Source organism: Mastigoproctus giganteus, chromosome 5 (genome assembly GCF_048544385.1).
Source record: "Mastigoproctus giganteus isolate SK-2022 chromosome 5, ASM4854438v1, whole genome shotgun sequence".
In the NCBI taxonomy this organism is placed as follows: Eukaryota; Metazoa; Arthropoda; class Arachnida; order Uropygi; family Thelyphonidae; genus Mastigoproctus; species Mastigoproctus giganteus.
In genome coordinates, this window is record NC_143579.1 from 177,132,174 (window position 1) to 177,151,603 (window position 19,430).

Genomic DNA, 19,430 nt, shown 5'->3' on the forward strand with positions numbered 1-19,430 from the left:
TCAGCTGGCTGTAGTTGAACGTTATTAATGGTAGAAAAATTTGGAATGGATGCTATCCAATGCATGAGGAAATGTAAAGTGGAAAAAAAAAAAATTTACAAAAACTGCCAACATTGAGTTTCATGGATTATGATGTGGTCACAAAGGAACTGCATGCAAACTGCATCACATGACCATCAATGAGGGTTCTTAGATGATAAAAACAAGGATGCAGAATGAAGTCAACAAAAATTGAAATGGTACTCCAATTGGAGGATCGAGCTTTGTTAGTAAATCTGTTTTACCAAAATAATAGCAATATCAATGTTTGTCATTAGAAAATAACAGCATTTAAAAGAATTATGAAGAGGACCACTTTCCCATAAACAGGTTGCGCAAAATAATGAGAATATTCAAAGAAGCAATTAATTTATCTGTAATTCAGAACGGAGGGTGTCGCAAATTTGCAGTGACTACTGTTGAAAGGCTCATCCATGCTGTTGCTCGTGGTACAACATGAAATCAATATCTGTATGCAGTGCTTGGGTGGAACAAAACATTCAATGCACTAAAGTTCTTTGATTCATCATTTACTGGTATCAGAAGAAGATCAGCAGGGTGCAACATCTGATGCAAACCAACCACTCTATGAATTATACAAGGATGGTAGCACAACATCATGTGGGCAGATGAGGCTTATTTTCAATGCAGTGCCAGTGTGATCTCACACCCAGCAGTTATACCCATAACTGTTGAGTGTGGGATCGTATCCAGGTGCAGTCAACAAAGTGCCTCTCTACATTCCATTGTTGCTGTTTGGTGTTGACTAACAGGAAATTTTGTAAATGGACATTTTTTCTGTTTTATGAGGAGGTTCAAGATCATGGTCCAGAAACATAGTGACAACCTGGTGTTGCTGTGATTTTCTGGCATCATGTGAATCAGCTAGTCAGGAGGGAGGGAGGAGCTCCTCTGCTGTTACTGGTAAGCCAGTAACTCAGCTGCTTTGTAACACAAAGGGTAACAACTTACTTAAGGGTAAGTTGCTACAATGGATAAAAGGATGGTTAAGTGGAAGAAGACAGAGGGTGGTAATCAATGGGTGCTGCTCTTCGTGGACTAATGTTATTAGTGGAGTCCCACAGGGTTCGGTGTTGGGTCCACTGTTGTTTTGTATATTTATCAATGATATTGATGAAGGTATATCAGGCTTAATATCGAAGTTTGCAGATGATACAAAGGTTGGAACGGTTGTTAATGACAGTAATGGCAGTGTGCTACTGCAACAGGATCTAGATAATTTGGGCAGATGGGCTAAGAAGTGGCAACTGAAGTTTAAAGTCGACAAATGCAAAGTACTGTATATGGGTAGAAGTAACCCGAGAGAAAAGTACCAACTGTGTGGTACTACACTTAAGGTGGTAGAAAATGAAAAAGACCTGGGAGTAATTGTGCAGTCAGATATGAAGTTTTCTGAGCAATGCAGACAGGCTGCCAGGGCAGGTCACGGGGTTTTGTCAATGATATATAGGAATTTTGCTGGCAGGGAGAAGGAGGTGATTGTCCTTCTGTATAAGGCAATGGTCAGGCCACGCCTTGAGTACTGCGTACAAGTCTGGAGGCCTCATTTTAGGAAGGAAGTAGATTTGCTTGAGTGTGTACAGAGAAGGGCAACAAGATTGGTTAGGGGAATTAAGGGATCCTCTTACCAGGAGAGGCTTAAATTCTGCAAATTGCAGTGGCTGGAGACTAGGCACCTGCGCGGTGATCTGATTGAGGTGTATAAGGCCTTGAATGGTTGAGCACGTTGAATTCTGATGGGATCCTTCCACTTGTTCAGATTACGAACCTAAGGGGGCATAAATTCAAATTAAGAAAAGACAGATGTAGAACAGATGTGTGGAAATTTGCCTTTAGCCAGAGGGTGGTTAATTGCTGGAACAAACTTCCATCTGTCGTTGTGGAAGTTGATAGGTTGAATAAATTTAAGGAGGAACTGGTCAGGCATTTGGAGGGAATGGTGTGTTTTTTTTTTTGACTGATGCTGCATAAGCTCATACACTGCTTTCTTGTGGCTCATACACATGCCACTACTACTACATTCGATACAAATCAAATCATTTCCCAACACTCTGGGAACATTAGTTTACCTAGTACTCTTATCTTTGTGACCTTTGATTATGGGGAATATCCCAATCACAAGGACATGCACCATCTCTGGCTGATTTGAAAGAAAGCATCATAAGGCACATTGCTAATGTTCCCTATGGCATGCCTCAGATACTGACCATGTTGTATTACACTTATGACATACAGAAGACACAAGTGGATACAAATGGTAACCATACTGCACATCTCAATCTTCATATCTAGCAGTACATTCGAATAGCAGTTGCATACAATACCAATTCCATCAGTTTTACCAATTGCACACAGTGCCAATTCTACCGGTATTCTACTAGTTGCACACAGTGAAGCAGTTTTTGGCACTAATATTTTTTGTCACATTCCATTTCTATATTTCATCCTTATGCCATTAACAGTTTTCCACCTGCAGACTGCTAAAGTGACATACTTTAATTATAACCACTTTGTATATGGTGTAATGCAAACAGACATTGATGTGTGACATGAGATAAGTTCCTGCAGAGAGGCATACTGAATCATATCATCAAAAGTTGTGAAGACTTCTACATAGCTACCAACTTTTCATTTTTGAAAAGCTGCAGATTGATAATCATAAGCAGGTGAAAAGCATTTTTTTTTTTTTTTTTTCAAATCCAGAAATTAAATTTCTCTAAAAGTGTGTGTGTGTGTGTGTGTGTGTGTGTGTGTGTGTGTGTGTGTGTGTGTGTGTGTGTGTGTGTGTGTGTGTGTGTGTGTGTGTGTGTTTTATATTAAAATACAGCCACATGACTGATTAATCAGTATGTATGCTTTCAAGCTTAACTAGGATTTTTCAGCCTGTTTCTAATTGGATTGTCAGTTAGACATGAACTGATTAACATTGCTTTAAGAAATATATGTCTGCAGACCTCTAGGAGCCTTCTCCAGAAATGATGAGTCAAACTTTTATTTATAACAAAGGCCTTTTGGTCTAAAGTTTACTGTCAAGAAAACTTTCCAAAGTTTCACCAGAAAAAGAAGACCTGAAGTGCCTCCAACTGGTTAAATATCCTCTCACATTCAGCATTTCTATTCAGGAATTGAAGTTAAAATCCCATGCATGATTTGTAGGATAATTTGCTATATTCCAAGCTTCCCTGTGAACTTCTCAGTTCCCCAATCAAGGACCACTGTTTGGCAAACACTGACAAGCAATTTAGAGAAGTTAGAGGTGATGAGGAACAGTATGAGCAATAAAGATTTACCAAATTGAAAAAACACAACAAGCGATATCACTAGTGAATAACAGTAACTCATTCTTAGAGTTATCGGCTCATTTGTCTTGTTGAGGATTACTTTCGCTATAAGTTTGTAATTCATAAACTCTTCTCATTCCCTTGAGTAGTACATTAACTTTTCTTCCAAAACTTATTTTTGATCATAACCTGGATTTGGACATCAGTCCGTGTCCCTCACTAGTGACCACCTATTGTGCTTTTCAATTTGGTAATTGAGAATTGCTCATAGAACTATTCTCATCGCTTCTAACCTTTCTTTAAACAGACCTGTCAGAGATTGCTTCCAGTTTATTTAATCATTTATCCAAAGGCAGCCAATGTATACATATATGAGGTTTGGCAATAAAGTTCCCAAATTGGTACAATAAAAAGAACACAACGTGAAAGAGCTCAAAAATGGTTTTATTTTTATTCAAAGTATTTACCACTTGATTGAATGCACTTATTACAACATTCTAAAAGTTTTTGAAAAGAGTCAGAAAAGGTGTCCAAAGAGATAACATTGAATTCAGCAGTTTTGATTTTCTTTTTTGTCCTCAACATCCTGAAATCTCTTTCCTTTGAGGGCAGTTTTCACTTTGGGAAAGAGGAAGACGTACGCTGGTGCTAGATCAGAACAGCAGAGTGGATGCTTGATCTGTAGTATGCCATGTTTCATCAGAAATGTCATCCTAACAAGTGTGGAATGGCAAGGGCATTGTCATGCAACAAGAACAAGCTGCCTTTTTCTCACTGAGGATATGCACTTCAAGAGTCTTTGAAGTGCATATCACTGACCTATACATAGAACATTGACTATACATAAAGCATTGACTCTCTCCCTTTTAGGAAAAAATTCCTTGTGAATCATACCATGTTTGCCAAAAACATGATCAGCATCATCTTGATCCTGGACTTTCGTAAACAAAACTTTTTAGGACTTGGTGATGATTTTGACAAAGATGATGAAGTCCACTGCTGCTCTGATGCTTAGTCACACTGAAAACTCATCACTAGTAACAATACAGTTGAGGAAATTAGGATTGTTTTGACACATCTGGATGATGTCTTTGTATGATGACACTTCATTGCTCCTACTTATCCTTGAGGCTGTGCAGTAGAAATTTTGCATAGATTTTAATTTTTCCTAAATCTTCATGCAGGATTTGATAAATCATATCCTTATTCACATCCAACTCATCAGCCATCATTCTGAACGAAATTGTGACACAATGATCTTGTGTTACAATTTCCTGAACATTTGCTTTTCTAGTCTCATTTTGAGAGGTTGACAGATACCCACTTCTTGGGTCGTTGCGGACATCCTCATGTCTATTTATGAACCGCTGATACCATTCAAACACAATTGGAATGACTTAACATTTCATCACCATAAACAGTTTTTAACATTTTATACATTTCTGTTGCAGATTTTCCCAGTTTAAAGCAAATTTTGATATTCAATCAGTACTCCATTGCAAAATCATAACACAGAAGGTTAATGCTACTAATGAAACTGGTTGTTACTTGCAACCTGTGAGCCTACTGGATCTCTGTCTGTATCACCACCTGTCTGTATTTGAACTATGATCAGCAAACTGATCCAACATGACTACAAACAGCACCTATCCAGGATTATTAACAGCACACCTCATATGCTTCAAAATCTTTTTTAATTCAGTGGCATGCATTAACTGATCCTATTTGGTATCAGTACTAACAAAATAATGTAAGGAAGCAAGATTATAGTATCAGTTAAAAAAAAAATCTATATTTCGTTTTATGACTTCTTTCTAAATAATAGCTTATCTCTAGAAGATATTCATCCACTTTCACTGGTAGGCACAAAGCTACCTTTTCAACACACACACACACATATTAATAATTAGATGGAAAGGATAAACTCGGTAGGAGATAAAACTCAATACTAAAATATATATAGTGTTATTACTGCATTTGGATATAAGTTTATCCCATTTATAAGCCTTTACGAAAGCTTGAAGAATAGGGTAGATGCCTTTGACAGACTTTAATTACTTAAATATTTTTAATTGTACTGAAATTGAATCGAAATCATGCGACAGATCAAAGCAACAAAGCAAAAGGCTAAATGGTGGGAATGCTGTGGCTTGGGGGAGAACTGAGTTGTTCTCTGAATCGCAGCCTTTTGAAATGTATTGCTTGTTTGATGTTTATGGACCATCAGGACCAGGACATGATATTGCTGAGGATACATTTCTGTACGGCAGATGAAAAGAGTGTGAAGAAATTAGGTGTCAACTCAGCGTTGATACAGGCCTTTATGAGAGCTGGAGGAACAGTGTAGATGCTCTCAAAGGACTTAAATTGGGGGACCCATCAAGCTCTCAGCTGCCCACGAATGGCAGAGTTTGCACTTGGTCATCAGACAACAGTGACAATTCCCGATGCAGAATGCGCTGGTCCCACAGGAACTAGTTGTTGTCGGTGACTCCATTGTCAGGGAAACTGGGAATGTATTGTACAAAAAGGATAGATGGAACAGGACCAGGGTGTGCTGGCAGGGGCAAAAGTTGATGACATCGTAGAGCAGATATCATAATTTAAGGGCACAAAAGGTGATGTTGTTGTTGTTGTACATGTTGGCACTAATGACATTAGGGGTTAAATTTGAAAGTGTCTGCAATTCTGCCCAACCACAATAGGAGAAAGTATATGACGAGAGCATTGTCAATCAATTTTGCTGTGGAGAGATTATAAAAGGCTCATGGGGTAGAATTTTACTCACCTGGTCTGTACTTGATAACAGGAGAGACTGCTTCTACAGAGATGGGATACAATTAAATAGAAAGGGTGCAAGAATATTTGCTGATGCTACCAGGAAATACCAGTGTTAGGTATTTCGGAAAACTGCTAGCTTGGATGGGGGGGAAGATACACAGATTAAAACATTAACAATACCTGTAAGCAGAGGCAGAGACAAAAGTGATTCTTGCACTGCTTCTATTGGAATGAGCAGCAGCCTAGAAAACAAGTTGCTGGGGATTTCAGGGATCGCTGGGAGTCATCGTAGAACAAGAAAATACATGGGCTGTGTTGGGGTAGTTAAGAATAAGAACAAGGCAATGTAATGAATACAAATCTTTGTAAAGGCCAGATTTATGTAGATTAGTGTGCGTTTATGAAGTGTTAGTGGTGGGGTCGTGTTGTTCATCTGGCTTCTTAGCCTAGGGGTCAAAGAAAAACCTCTAGTTTACAGTCCAGGACCACAAGGAGGTGGGCCGAGCAGTAGGGAGTGTAAAGCACTGGGTGGGGGCTAATCCTGTGGAAACCATGGCTCCAGATAGGGAGAGCCCAATAGGAAAAAAAAAAGGGGGGGGGGTAAAAATGGAAAATAGTGGTGTGAAAACAGGAACAAAACAACCAACCTTGGTGGCAGGACAGAAATTTCATAGGGAAAGGGATCCCCTGTTTGCTGCTCATTCCCACAGTTGTCCGGTATAAGTCACTATTTGGGTAGGCATGGGCCATTTTGGTAGATCTTCCAACTTCAAACTCACAGAACCAACTTTTCATCTTCCTCGTTTATTCATTCAACTGCCATTTTCTGGAACAACTGTCCTTCATATGTCTTTCCTGAAAATTACAGTCTACAGAAGTTCAAGTCTAATCAAGTTCAAGTCAACAAATATATTCTCAACCTCCAACCCAAGCATGGTACTAAGTACTATAGGTTATAATATCTCTTGTGTTTGGGATTTTTATAAAAAAAAAAGTGTAAGCCCTTGCATTTAGCAGAAGTAAAACATAGCTGCCATTTTTCTGACCATCTTGCAAGTTTATTCAAGTCATTCTGAAGGAGTGCTGTTTAGCATTGATTATTAAAGACTCTGCCAATCTTTACGTCTTCTGCAAACATTTTGACATCACACATTCTATTACTTCATCAATGTTATTTATAAAATGAGAAACAACAGTGATCCAAGAACCAATCTTTAAGGGACTCACTCCTGACTCTACACCAATCTGAAGAATATCTATTAATCACAATCCTCTGCCTTCTTCCGTGCAACCACCCAACAATCCATCTTAGAATCTTACAGTAATCCCAAGCTGTTCAAGCTTATACAGTAACCTCTTGTAGGGAACTAAGTCAAATTCTTTGCTAAATTCTAAATAAACTATGTTGAAATTATTCTCTAAATTCAGCTGATGAGTAATTGTGTCAAAATAACCTTCTAAGTTAGTTAAGCATGATTTAGCCTTTTGTGTGGATTGTGTGTCCTTCGAAATGCCTCATGTATCTAAATGTCCCTGGATTGCATTCTTAATCACTGCCTCTAAGATTTTTCCTATCACTGAAGTCAGACTAACTAGTCTGTAGTTACCCACTTCTTAGAAAGGCTTTTATGCAGTGATAATACATTAGCACTTCTCCAATCTAAAGGAATCTTCCGAGTCCAAAGATGCCCTCATAATTAACCTCAATGGTTCAGTGCACTCCCTCACACTCTCCCTCAAAACTACAAGGTATATGCCATCAACTCCTAGAGTCTTAATTACCTTTATGCTCAAAAGTTTTTCTAGTAAATGATCATCTGTAATTACAATGTCACTAATTTCATATGGCTCAGCCTCACTTGCACATCCTCTTCTAAGCATAAAGGGCCTTTTATCAGTAAAGACAGATGCAAAGTACCTGTTCAATTCATCCACAACATCACCTGGGTTGTCTAAGACTTTTTCACTCCCAGTGCACAATGGTCCGATCTGATTAGCTATCTTCTTTGTTGTATTCATGTACAAGAAAAATTACTTGTTCCCATTCTTTATTCTCTTAGTCAATGCTTTCTCATATGCAGCATTGGCCAGGCTGACCTAATTTGTGGTACTATTACACTTTGATCTTAGCCAAAAGGCCGAGAATTGATAGATCAACCTGTACCTGTTGTAAGCTTCAGTACTTTTCATCACTCTGTAACTGTCCCATGCTACCTTTTTCTGCTTCTTTGACCAGTCAGCTTTGCAGTCATCCATTTTGGCATCCTCCTTCTGCAATATTTTCTTAAAGGTATCTATGCGTTCATGACTTCTGTGATTTTTGTTTTAAAAGTATTCTATAATTCAAATGTATTCACCATCCCTCAGCAATCCACCCAGTTCACAGATGCCATACAGCATCTGTGAAATTAATATGTGACTTTCACAGATCCCATTTAGCATCTGTAAAAGTCACGCATAATAAGACATTCACAATTGCTTGCTCATTCCAACTGCATGTAGACTCATCATATTATTCGTAATCTTTTGGTCTGTAGAATACTCCCACTCTCATTGTTCCTTTACTTCCAACTAACTCACACCACACAGATTCTATGTAGGCAGACAATTTCAGACTAAGTAAAATCTCTTTTTGTGCTCAGGCTGCTTTTGATAAAAAGCATGACCCCTTCACCTTCTATCTTTCCTAAATACATTATACATACTGTAGTGGAACTCATCACCAATTTCCAGGTAGTGCCACATTTCTGTTATCCCTATTATATCAGCATTAGTTGTCCTAACTAAGAGTTCAAACTCAGCCATTATTTTATTGACAATACTCCTGACATTACTGTAGACTCAGTTGAGACTAAATAATCTTCTACAGTTTACTACCCTGACATACCCCCTTGAAGTTATTTAGGTTTATATCCCATATCTTTCCTCTCAATTGAAGCATTGCTACCCTCAGAACATCTTATCAACATTGGCTGTTGTGGCAACAAACAAAAATTTGTGAGGTGAACGCAAGCATTACTTTGACCCATATCACCAATTAAATGGGAACTAAATTACCCTTCCTCCCCTAACACTTGTTACCCTGAACCCTCAGGGTTTTCCTCAATGATACTGGCAAAAATCCTTGCACCACCTTGTTCAAACAAATACCATCTCTCCAAACTAGATTCCTACTACCCATAAATTCAGGCCACACTGATATAAATTTCCCCCCCCCCAGAGCCTTGCAATCCTGTAAATTCTCGAATTAATCCACAATTATGCTGGACAGAATTGCAAACATATACACATTCTGACCTAATTTGTGGAATTTTTTCAGCAACCATATGCTCTCTGAATAAACTCCTTGTTAATATTACAACCAATAATTATTTTATTTAAATTCTACTTTACTTAAACACACACACACACACAGACACACACACACACAGACAGACACACACACACACACACACACACACACACACACACACACACACACACACACACACACACACACACACACACACACACACACACACACACACACACACTTAACTGTATTACAATGATGCATCTCTGCACATCACACACTGAAAGAATTAACAAGATTATTTCAATGATTACATGTTTGTTTGTTTGTTATTTGGTTTTTAGGAGCATTAGCAACTAAGGCCATATTGCTCGAGGATATGCGGTGGTCATTCCCTGACCTTTCCGCATCCTCCGTATTTGGTGGTGATGGGCTCGAACCCCGGTCTAATCAAGGAGAGTGTGTTATGCACTGCTGCTGCTCCTTCCCACCTGGCTACAGAGGCGCATGATTACATGTGAATCAATTTTGCATGGCATACCGCTTGGTACATTGACTCAAGAAAGTGAATATTGCATTAACATTAGCTTCTTTTCAGTACTAAAGGATAGTATCATATGCCATGCTACTTCCACTACTCCTGATAAGCATTATGCAAAAAAGCAGAAAATAAATTCTGTTAATAGATGGAACAACTACTCAATAATGACAATCATAATGGACAGCTTGTAGTGATCATCAATCAACAACTGATTCCTCAGTGGGAGATTCTACCCTACTTTTTCAGTTCTTGCTGTTCCATTCTACATGCTGAATTCTGTATCTATAACTCCATTAACAACATTCCTGAGAATTCTCAATAGGGAAACTAATTACGATAATCAGATATATTAAACTATTACAGAAATTATGGAAATTTATTTTATTGCCTTAATAACATTCAGTTACTAAATCAGTTGAAAGGACATCATTTAAGATAATAAAATGTGACTGGAACAAACAATTTAAATTTTGGGAGATTATGCTATAATTAAAACAGACAAAATTACCTTGTATCTCGAGAATGAGGCTGGTGATCTTTATTATGATCTAAAATAATAACAATAAACATTAAGTTTACAAAAGTACTAAACAATGAGACATCACTGTACAGCCATCAAACAATAACATCAACTTTATTACTGGATATTTTAAGTCTTAGTATGGATATATGAAACAGGGATGGATATATGAAACTCATTACGCATGGGGTAAAGAAAATTATACATATTTTTGATTCTATGGAAATTCTCAGTGATGACAGAACCATTACCATGTTCATATATGTGACACAGAACATGTATACCAACATTCCACACACTTTTTTTTTTTTTTTTTTTTCAAAGTTAGGGTTCATATTCTGTAATTTCTACAGAACAAAAACCAGAACTGTGGGTTAAAATAAAGCTAAATTTTACTCTAGCATTATTTCAAACCATCTGAATATACGATAATTTACAACTACTACAAGAAGTGAAGTTATATTGGAAGTACCATGGCTTCAAATACACACTGACCTAAACTAATTCAAGGTACGAAGTAATAGCAAATAAAGTTATATAAAATAGATTTAACAGAACTGATTATTGCCACTGAACCAATAATTAAACATTACATCTGGCTGTAATACAAGAAAATGTGGACAATCAGATAAATAAGGTATTTAGCATTTGCATTAGTTGAAGCATATGACGGCATATATTTCTTGCAAGAACAGGCTTACAAGATAGCAAGATCATAGAGCATCAGCCAAAAAAAAAAAAAAAAAAAACCCTTCCCATTTCACCATCTGGTCACTCCAAATGTTTGTTTAGTTCATCCTTAAATTTATTTAAGCTATCAACTTCCAAAACAGATGGAAGTCTGTTCCACCAATCAACTACCCGCTGGCTAAATGCAAACTTCCACACATCTATTCTACAACTACCTTTCCTCAATTTGAATCTATGCCACCTTAAGGTTCTTAATCTGAGCAAGCGGAAGTATGCTATCAGCATTGAGCCTGCCCAAACCATTCAAGGCATTATATACCTCAATCAGATCACCTTGCAGGTGCCTAGTCTCCACATGCTGCAACTTCCAGAATTTAAGCCTCTCCTGGTAAGAGAACCCCTTTGTTCCTCTCACCAATCTTGTTGCCCTTCTCTGTACTCGTTGTTGTTGTTTGGTTTTTAGGAGCATTAGCAACTAAGGCCATATTGCTCCACGATATGCGGTGGTCATTCCCTGACCTTTCCACATCCTCCGTATTTGGTGGTGATGGGCTCGAACCCCGGTCTAATCAAGAAGTGTGTGCTAAGCCTGCTGCTCCTTCCCACCTGGCTACGGAGGCGCCTTCTGTACTCGTTCTAGCAACTCTACATCTTTCCTAAAATGAGGCCTCCAGACCTGTATGGAGGCTTTATACGAATGTATAATGACCTCCTTGCCTCTGCTAGCAAAATTCCTATATATCATTGGCAAAACTCCATGACCTGCTCTGGTCGTTAGCCTGCATTGTTCAGAGAACTTCATATCAGACTGCACAATTACCGCCAGGTGTTTTTCATTCTCCATCTCCCCGAGTGTAGTACCACACAGTTGATACGTTTCTCTTGGGTTACTGCTACCCATATGCAGTACTTTACATTTGTCAATATTAAACTTCAGTTGCCACTACTCAGTCCATCTACCTAATTTTCTAGACCCTGTTTCAGCAGCATACTCTCTTTACTGTCATTAACAACCCTGCCAACCTTTGTATCATTTGAAAATTGGACATTAAGCCTGATCTTCATCGATATCATCAATAAATGCACTAAATAACAACGATGGGCCCAGCACTGAACCCTGTAGAACTACACTAATGACATTATTCCACATAGAGCAGTGTCCATTTATTACCACTCTCTACCATCTCCCACTCAACCATCCATTTATCCCTTGCGACAACTTGCCCTTAATGCCATCCATTCCAATTTATACAGCAGTCTTACATGTGCAACAGAATCAAAAGAAATCCAAATATATATCAAAATTATTTTTTACATCCAGTTTCTTTGTGACCACATCGAAATATCCACTCAAATTGGTCAGACAACACTTCCCCTTAACAAAGCAATGCTGTGTCTCAACTATTACTGCAGTCTCGTCTAGGTGATCCTGCATCACTTCTTTAACCAGTGACTCCATTATTTTCCCTAGAACAGAAGTTAAACTAGCAGGTCTATAATTATTTGCGACACCCTTTGAACCCCATTTGTGACTCGGGGATGCATTTGGACCTCCATGGGGACCTCCCCTGAATATAAGGATGCTCTCATAATTATGGCTATGGGTTTGCTTACTTCCCTCGTTGCTTCCTTCAATATAACTGGACAGATTCCATCTGCCCCAGGTGCCTTTTTTATGTTGAACTTCAACAATTTCTCCTCCACTTTGCACTCCGTTATTACATACATTTAGCTCCCTGTTAGAGTTTAGTAAACTTCAGACCCCTTTCCTTATAGAATTCTTCATGTTGAATGTAGTTGCAAAATACTCATTCAGTTTGTCAGCTACCTGAGCAGGATCATCAACAGCAAAACCACCAACATCAAGTGGACCAATCTGATTCACCCCCTTCCTACTAAAGTTTACACAAGTAAAGAAGTCTTTGCATCCTTTACCAAGGATTTCTCGTAATCAGCCTTCGATTGCCTAACCTCCTCTGTGACTTGATTACAGACTAGGTTATATCTGCCTTAGGTTTGTGTCACCTGGAAATTTATATGCATCCCACATATTTTTATTCTCTGCAACCAACCTTATTAGTTCATCTGACATCCATTTAGGCCTAAAATCTTGAACAGTATATCTTAGTTGATATGAAAAGCCTAGTTGCTTCCAACATTAATTCCCTCAAGGCCTCCCATTTAGAATTTTCTGTTTTTAACATCAACAGATGATATCTGTTCTATGTCATCAACTTTTGCCCCTGGCAAATATACCCTGGTCCTTTTCCACCTATCCTTTTTGCATAACATATTTCCCATCTCCCTGACAACAGAGTCACCAACAATAACTATTTCTTGTGGGACCACTGTATTCTGCCTTGGAGATTGCTGTTGTGTTGCTTGATGCACAGGAGTGAGCTCTGGTGTTGAGTTAGGCAGCTGAGAGCTTGATGGGCCCCCTCTTATTAATTTCCTCTAGGGCATCTACCCTACAACTCTCATAGACACCCATCAGAATGCTGAGTTGGTGCTCACCGTCTCTTCACCTAGCACACACGAAAACATCCTCCTTAGCTAGATCATATCATGTTAGGCAGGTCTGCAAATATTTCACATTTCGTGCATTTTTTTAGACTGTTATACATTGGAGAATTGCCTCCTTCGGTTCTCCCCAAGCCACAACACTCTGGCTAATTTGTGAGCGTTGTTTTGCTGCTCTAGTCTGGGTCACGATTCCATTTAAGTGCAATTTAATTGACAATGAAATTTAATAAGATTAATAAATTTTAATGATTAACTGATAATACTATACTATACTAAGCTAACAGATTTCTAATACAGTGCTACGTGTTTCGCTATCTAGTTTTAGGTTAAACCTTACACTAACTATTTCGGGATATACATTGTATCGTATAAACAATGGTGGCAAGTTAGGAATGGAAAATCTACCGGCACTAAGTATTAACTTTCAAAATCGCTATCTAAATTCAAAATAAACCAAGGACTGAGACTATAAGCTACTTATATAAAATAATTAAATAACAATTAAGTCAATAATATAGCTAAACATAATTAAAAACTTAGCATTCGCCGGAGCTGCAAAATATTGTCCAACATGTGGATACCCTTACCGACATTAAGTAATAACCTACAAAATCTCTATCTAAGTTAAAAATAAACTAAGTATTGTAACTAGGATCAAAAAGCTACTTCTAAAAAATAAATTAATATGCCAATTTAAGTCAATAAAATGCAAATATTTAAGTAAAACTTCTCTATTAGCTGGAACCGTAAAAACTTGCCTGCACAGAAGTCCTCTCGTTCTTGTGTTTGTAAGGCTATGTGTGTATAAGAGCAAAAGATATAAGCCAATAATGCCAACAGATGTTTAAGTAATATAGTAAAAGAAATTCCTCAATTTTCTCCACTCTTTAATCGATAGACTGTGATATGTAGCAGTAGTAGAGGCATGTGATGCAAGAAAGCAAGCATATGAGCTCATGTAGCATCAGCAGAGCCAAAAAAAAAAAAAAAAAAAAAAAACAATCTCACACATCTCTACCCTCTAAAAGTTTGTTTGGTTCCTCCTTGAATTTATTTAAGCTATCAACTTCCACAACGACAGATGGAAATTTGTTCCAGCAATATCAACTACCCGCTGGCTAAAGGCAAATTTCCGCACATCTATTCTACAACTGTCTTTCCTCAATTTCAAATTATGCCCCTTCAGGTTCGTAATCTGGGCAAGCGAAAGAATGTTTTTATACTAAGTCTAGCAGAGAGTGTGTGTGCTTGCGTGCGCACACACAGGGCATTTCAATGTAAAGGCACCAGGATCTTTTTCACTTATTTTTAAGTTAAGGCAACCTATTTTGTCATATTTGGGCTGAAATTATTGAATTTGACATTAAAATCAGAATAAGTAGTACCATTCTGATTTTCAGATTTCCAAAGTTAAATTTTGTTGAAACAACTGCATTTTTTCTAAATGAGAAAGCTGTTCCCTGCCCTCAATTTAATTCTAAAATCTCATTGGTGCACTTCTGAAACAAATGTAACAAACACAAAGGCTGTATGTACTACTTGCTCTTAAGTACATATTTAGCCACGTAGAACAATACACGAGGACAATCTGCGGCCTCTACTTGAGCAACAACTGTTCCCCCCCCCCCAATGAAATTGGTTTATGTTCAATTCAAAAGTTTACTGATAATGTTTTTCTGATAGGTACTCTCATCTTTCCCCCTCCCTCTTTTTCAAATGTTTTCAACTGTAAATATGAATGTAAAATACCTGTTCAACTCATTGGCAATCTTGCATGGACTGCCTATAATTTTGCCATTCAGACTTGGAGAGGAATTTATGATTTTATGCACTCATTTTTTTTTCCATTAAAATAAGAAAATTCCTTGTCGCCATTCTCGGTTCTTTTGGTCATTGATTACTCATAATCAGCTTTTGATTTTCTGAATCAATCTGTAGTATTGTTACATATCTGTTTATCATTCTCATATATAGCAGTGTCACATAACTATCTATCTGTAACTATCCCATATTTCCTTCTTCAGCTGTTTAGCATCTGTCAACTTGTCATCTCCTTTCTGTGATATTTTCCCACTTGAACAAATATGCTTATTGCTTCCAGGATAATTTGTTTAAAAATCTCTCATAGAACATTCTGTACAGCATCCTGAAATTATTACTACATTGGATAGGTTCTAATCAGACTTTCAACCCACAATGGACTCTGTTTTGCCTTTGACCACAGAATTTTCCTTTGACATTTTGTACCCATTTTATAAAGATGTGGTTGATACCTGCTAGTATTACCTGTGCAACCAAATCTCAATAATAATACTTTGATCCTTAATTGAGGACTGCATCAAGGATATTTGGGCCTCTTGTACTTTCCCTGACACATTAAAATAAGAATGTCATTCAGATGGTTGAAAAAAAATTGATTCCACTAAGTGTAATGCCTGACCATAAAATTCCAATCAATGAAGGATAATTTAAAGTCATTTGAAGGAAAGTCACTCTCTCAGCAGCAATATATTTCTAGATTGCACAGATAACTACTATTTATATCAGCATGTTAAAGGTATCACATGGGGTGAAAATTTATTTCCTCATTTGGTGATTTTATTTAGCTAACTGTTAAAGTGGGAGTACAGCAGTACATGTGATTAGTTAACTGGGGTTTGAACCCATGCCACTACGAAATATGATTAATGATAATATTCATTATTAAAATAATAAGTTGTAAACTCCTTTGACCTATGAGATCATGCCGAAGTAGAAACGGAACTTATTTTTAACCAGAACTTAAACTTATAGAGAGAAATTATACACTGAAGAAATAGTAGTATTAGTAATGACAAATGATGCAAGGAAGAAACCTTGCTGCAAAATAGCCGTGAGTTAGAGTTGATTTGAAAGTGTCTGCAATTCTGCCCAGACACGATAGGAGGGAGTATATGATGAGAGCCTTGTCGATTAATGCGGCCCTGGAGAGCCTGTGCAAGGCTCAAGGGATAGAATTTTTCTCAGCCTGGTTTGTGCTTGTTAACAGGAGAGACTGCTTCTACAGGGATGGAATACACTTAAATAGAAAGGGTGCAAGAATGTTTGCTGATGCTATCGAGGCAGAATTAGGTGGGTCGGAAAACTTCGAGCTTGGGGTGGATACATGGAATAATAGATTAACAGTAGTCGCTGGTAGAGGCGTTATTTGTTTGGTTTTTAGGAGCATTAGCAACTAAGGCCATATTGCTCCGGGAATATGCAGTGGTCATTACCTTGACCTTTCCGCATCCTCCACATTTGGTGGTGACGGTCTCGAACCCCGGTCTAATCAAGAAGCGTGTGCTACGCACTGCTGCTCCTTCCCACCTGGCTACGGAGGCGCCTACTCTGGCAGAGGCGAAAGTGATTCTTGCAATGCTTCTATTGAAATGCAATTGAGCAGCAGCCTGGAAAGCAAAGCAATGGGGATTTCCAGGACTGCTGGGAGTCATAGTGCAACAAGTAAATACATAGGCTGTGTTAGGGTAACTAAGAGTAGAAACAGGTGCATGTATGCTTACTTGTACACTAATGCTAGAAGTATAGATAATAATATCTATGAGCTTGATGGGATATCAGAGACGTGGTGTCACACAGACATAAGCAGTGCAGAATTGGAATTTGGGGAGTACTTTTTGTGTACAGAAAGGATAGACAGGACAGGAAGGAAGGAGGGAGGGATTAGGCTGTTAGTTAAAAAAACACACAAAAATCTAAGGAAGTGCATCCAACTGATGTTGGTGGACAGTGCAATGTTGAGTCTGTTTGGTGTGACATAAGCACAAGGAAAGGAAAAATGAGAGTAGGTGTGTGTATCACAGACGTAATGAATCTGATAAGCATAATGAGCAATAGTGCAGAGAAATAGAGTGGGCCAGTAAATCAGTCGTTGTTGTTATTATTTGGTTTTTAGGAGAATTAGCAACTAAAGCCATATTGCTCCGGGAATATGCGGTGGTCATTCCCTGACCTTTCCGCATCCTCCGTATTTGGTGGTGATGGGCTCAAACCCCGGTCTAATCAAGAAGCGTGTGCTACGCACTGCTGCTCCTCCAGTAAATCAGAGTCTTATAATCGGGGATTTTAATTTCCCATATATTGACTGGAATTTGTCGGTTGGTCACACACACACACACAGACACAGACAGACAGACAGACAGACAGACAGACACACACACACACACACACACACACACACACACACACACACACACACACACACACACACACACACACACTAGCGAGGCTTTTGTGGATTTATTGGATGATTGATTTCTACTGCAGCACCTTCGGGAGGCAAATAGAAGGAGTAATACTCTTGATATGATTATCAGTAGTGATTCTTCATGCATCAAGGATCTGCAGATAAAGGAACCACTAGGTGGCAGTGATCACAGTGTATTGAAGTGGGTTTTACTCAAAGAGGTAACTACCATCAAGGGTAAAGAGAAGGGTTTTTGCTTTCATAAAGGTGACTACAGTGGTCTGAGACAGTATTTAAATTCTATACGGTGGGACCAACTGATGATGTTACCAACAGCAAATTCAAAATGGGAAGCGTTCAAAGAATTAATCTTGGAAGCTACTAGGCTTTTCATACCAACTAAGAAATATTGTTCATGATTTAGGCCTAAAGGGATGTCAGATGAACTAATTAGACATGTGACAGAAAATAAAAATGCATGTGATACATATAAAATAACAGGCGACAGAGAAGCCTATGATAGATATAAGCTGGTCTGTAACCAAGTCACAAAGGAGGTTAGGCAGGCGAAGGCAGATTACCAGAAATCTTGACCAAAGGATGTAAAGAAAAACAGCAAAGAGTTCTTTACTTATGTAAACTCTGGAAGGAAGGGGATTAATCAGATTGGTCCACTTGATGTTGGTGGTTTGGCTGTTGATGATCCTGCTCAGGTAACTAACAAACTAAATGAATATTTTGCACCTACATTCACACATGAGGAGTTATTCAGGGAGGGGAATGCCAGAGGTGTATTAAAATCTGGTAGTAATCTAGATAATCTTGTAATAACAGAGTAAAGTGGAGGAAAAATTGTTGAAGATAAATATAAGAAAGGCACCTGGGGTGGATGGAATCTATCCAGTTATATTAAAGGAGGCGGCAAAGGAAGTAAGCAAACCCTTAGCCATAATTATGAGAGATTCCCTGGACTTAGGGGAGGTACCCATGGAATGGAGATGTGCAAATGTGACCCCAATCCACAAAGGATGATCAAAGGGAGACACAGGAATTACAGACCTGTTAGTTTAACTTCTGTTCCAGGGAAATTAATGGAGGCACTGGTTAAAGAAGCATTGGAGGATCATCTAGACAAGATTTCAGTTATAGCTCGGACACAGCTTGGGTTTGTTAAGGGGAAGTCTTGCCTGACCAATTTGATTGGATGCTATGATGCAGTCACAAAGGAACTGGATACAAAGAATAACTCTGATATCATATATATTTGTTGTTGTTGTTGTTATTTGGTTTTTTTGGAGCATTAGCAACTAAGGCCATATTGCTCCGGGGATATGCAGTGGTCATTCCCTGACCTTTCCGCATCCCCCGTATTTGACGGTCATGGGCTTGAATCCTGGTCTAATCAAGAAGCATGTGCTACACACTGCCGCACCTGCCCACATGGCTACGGAGGCGCCATCAATGATATACAGGAATTTGGATCTTAGAAACACCTTTGATACTGTTGCACATGG

The 19,430-nt window shown here is 38.3% G+C and overlaps 1 protein-coding gene across 1 annotated transcript in view; it reads right to left on the minus strand.

Moving 5' to 3' along the window:
• hob (bridge-like lipid transfer protein family member hobbit) overlaps nt 1–19,430 on the minus strand; it is a 916,854-nt gene that overhangs the window by 731,074 nt on the left and 166,350 nt on the right. The window contains exon 14 of the mRNA XM_090374277.1: nt 10,464–10,503. Coding sequence (XP_090230403.1) covers nt 10,464–10,503 — 40 coding nt within the window. The remainder of the gene's footprint in view (nt 1–10,463; nt 10,504–19,430) is intronic.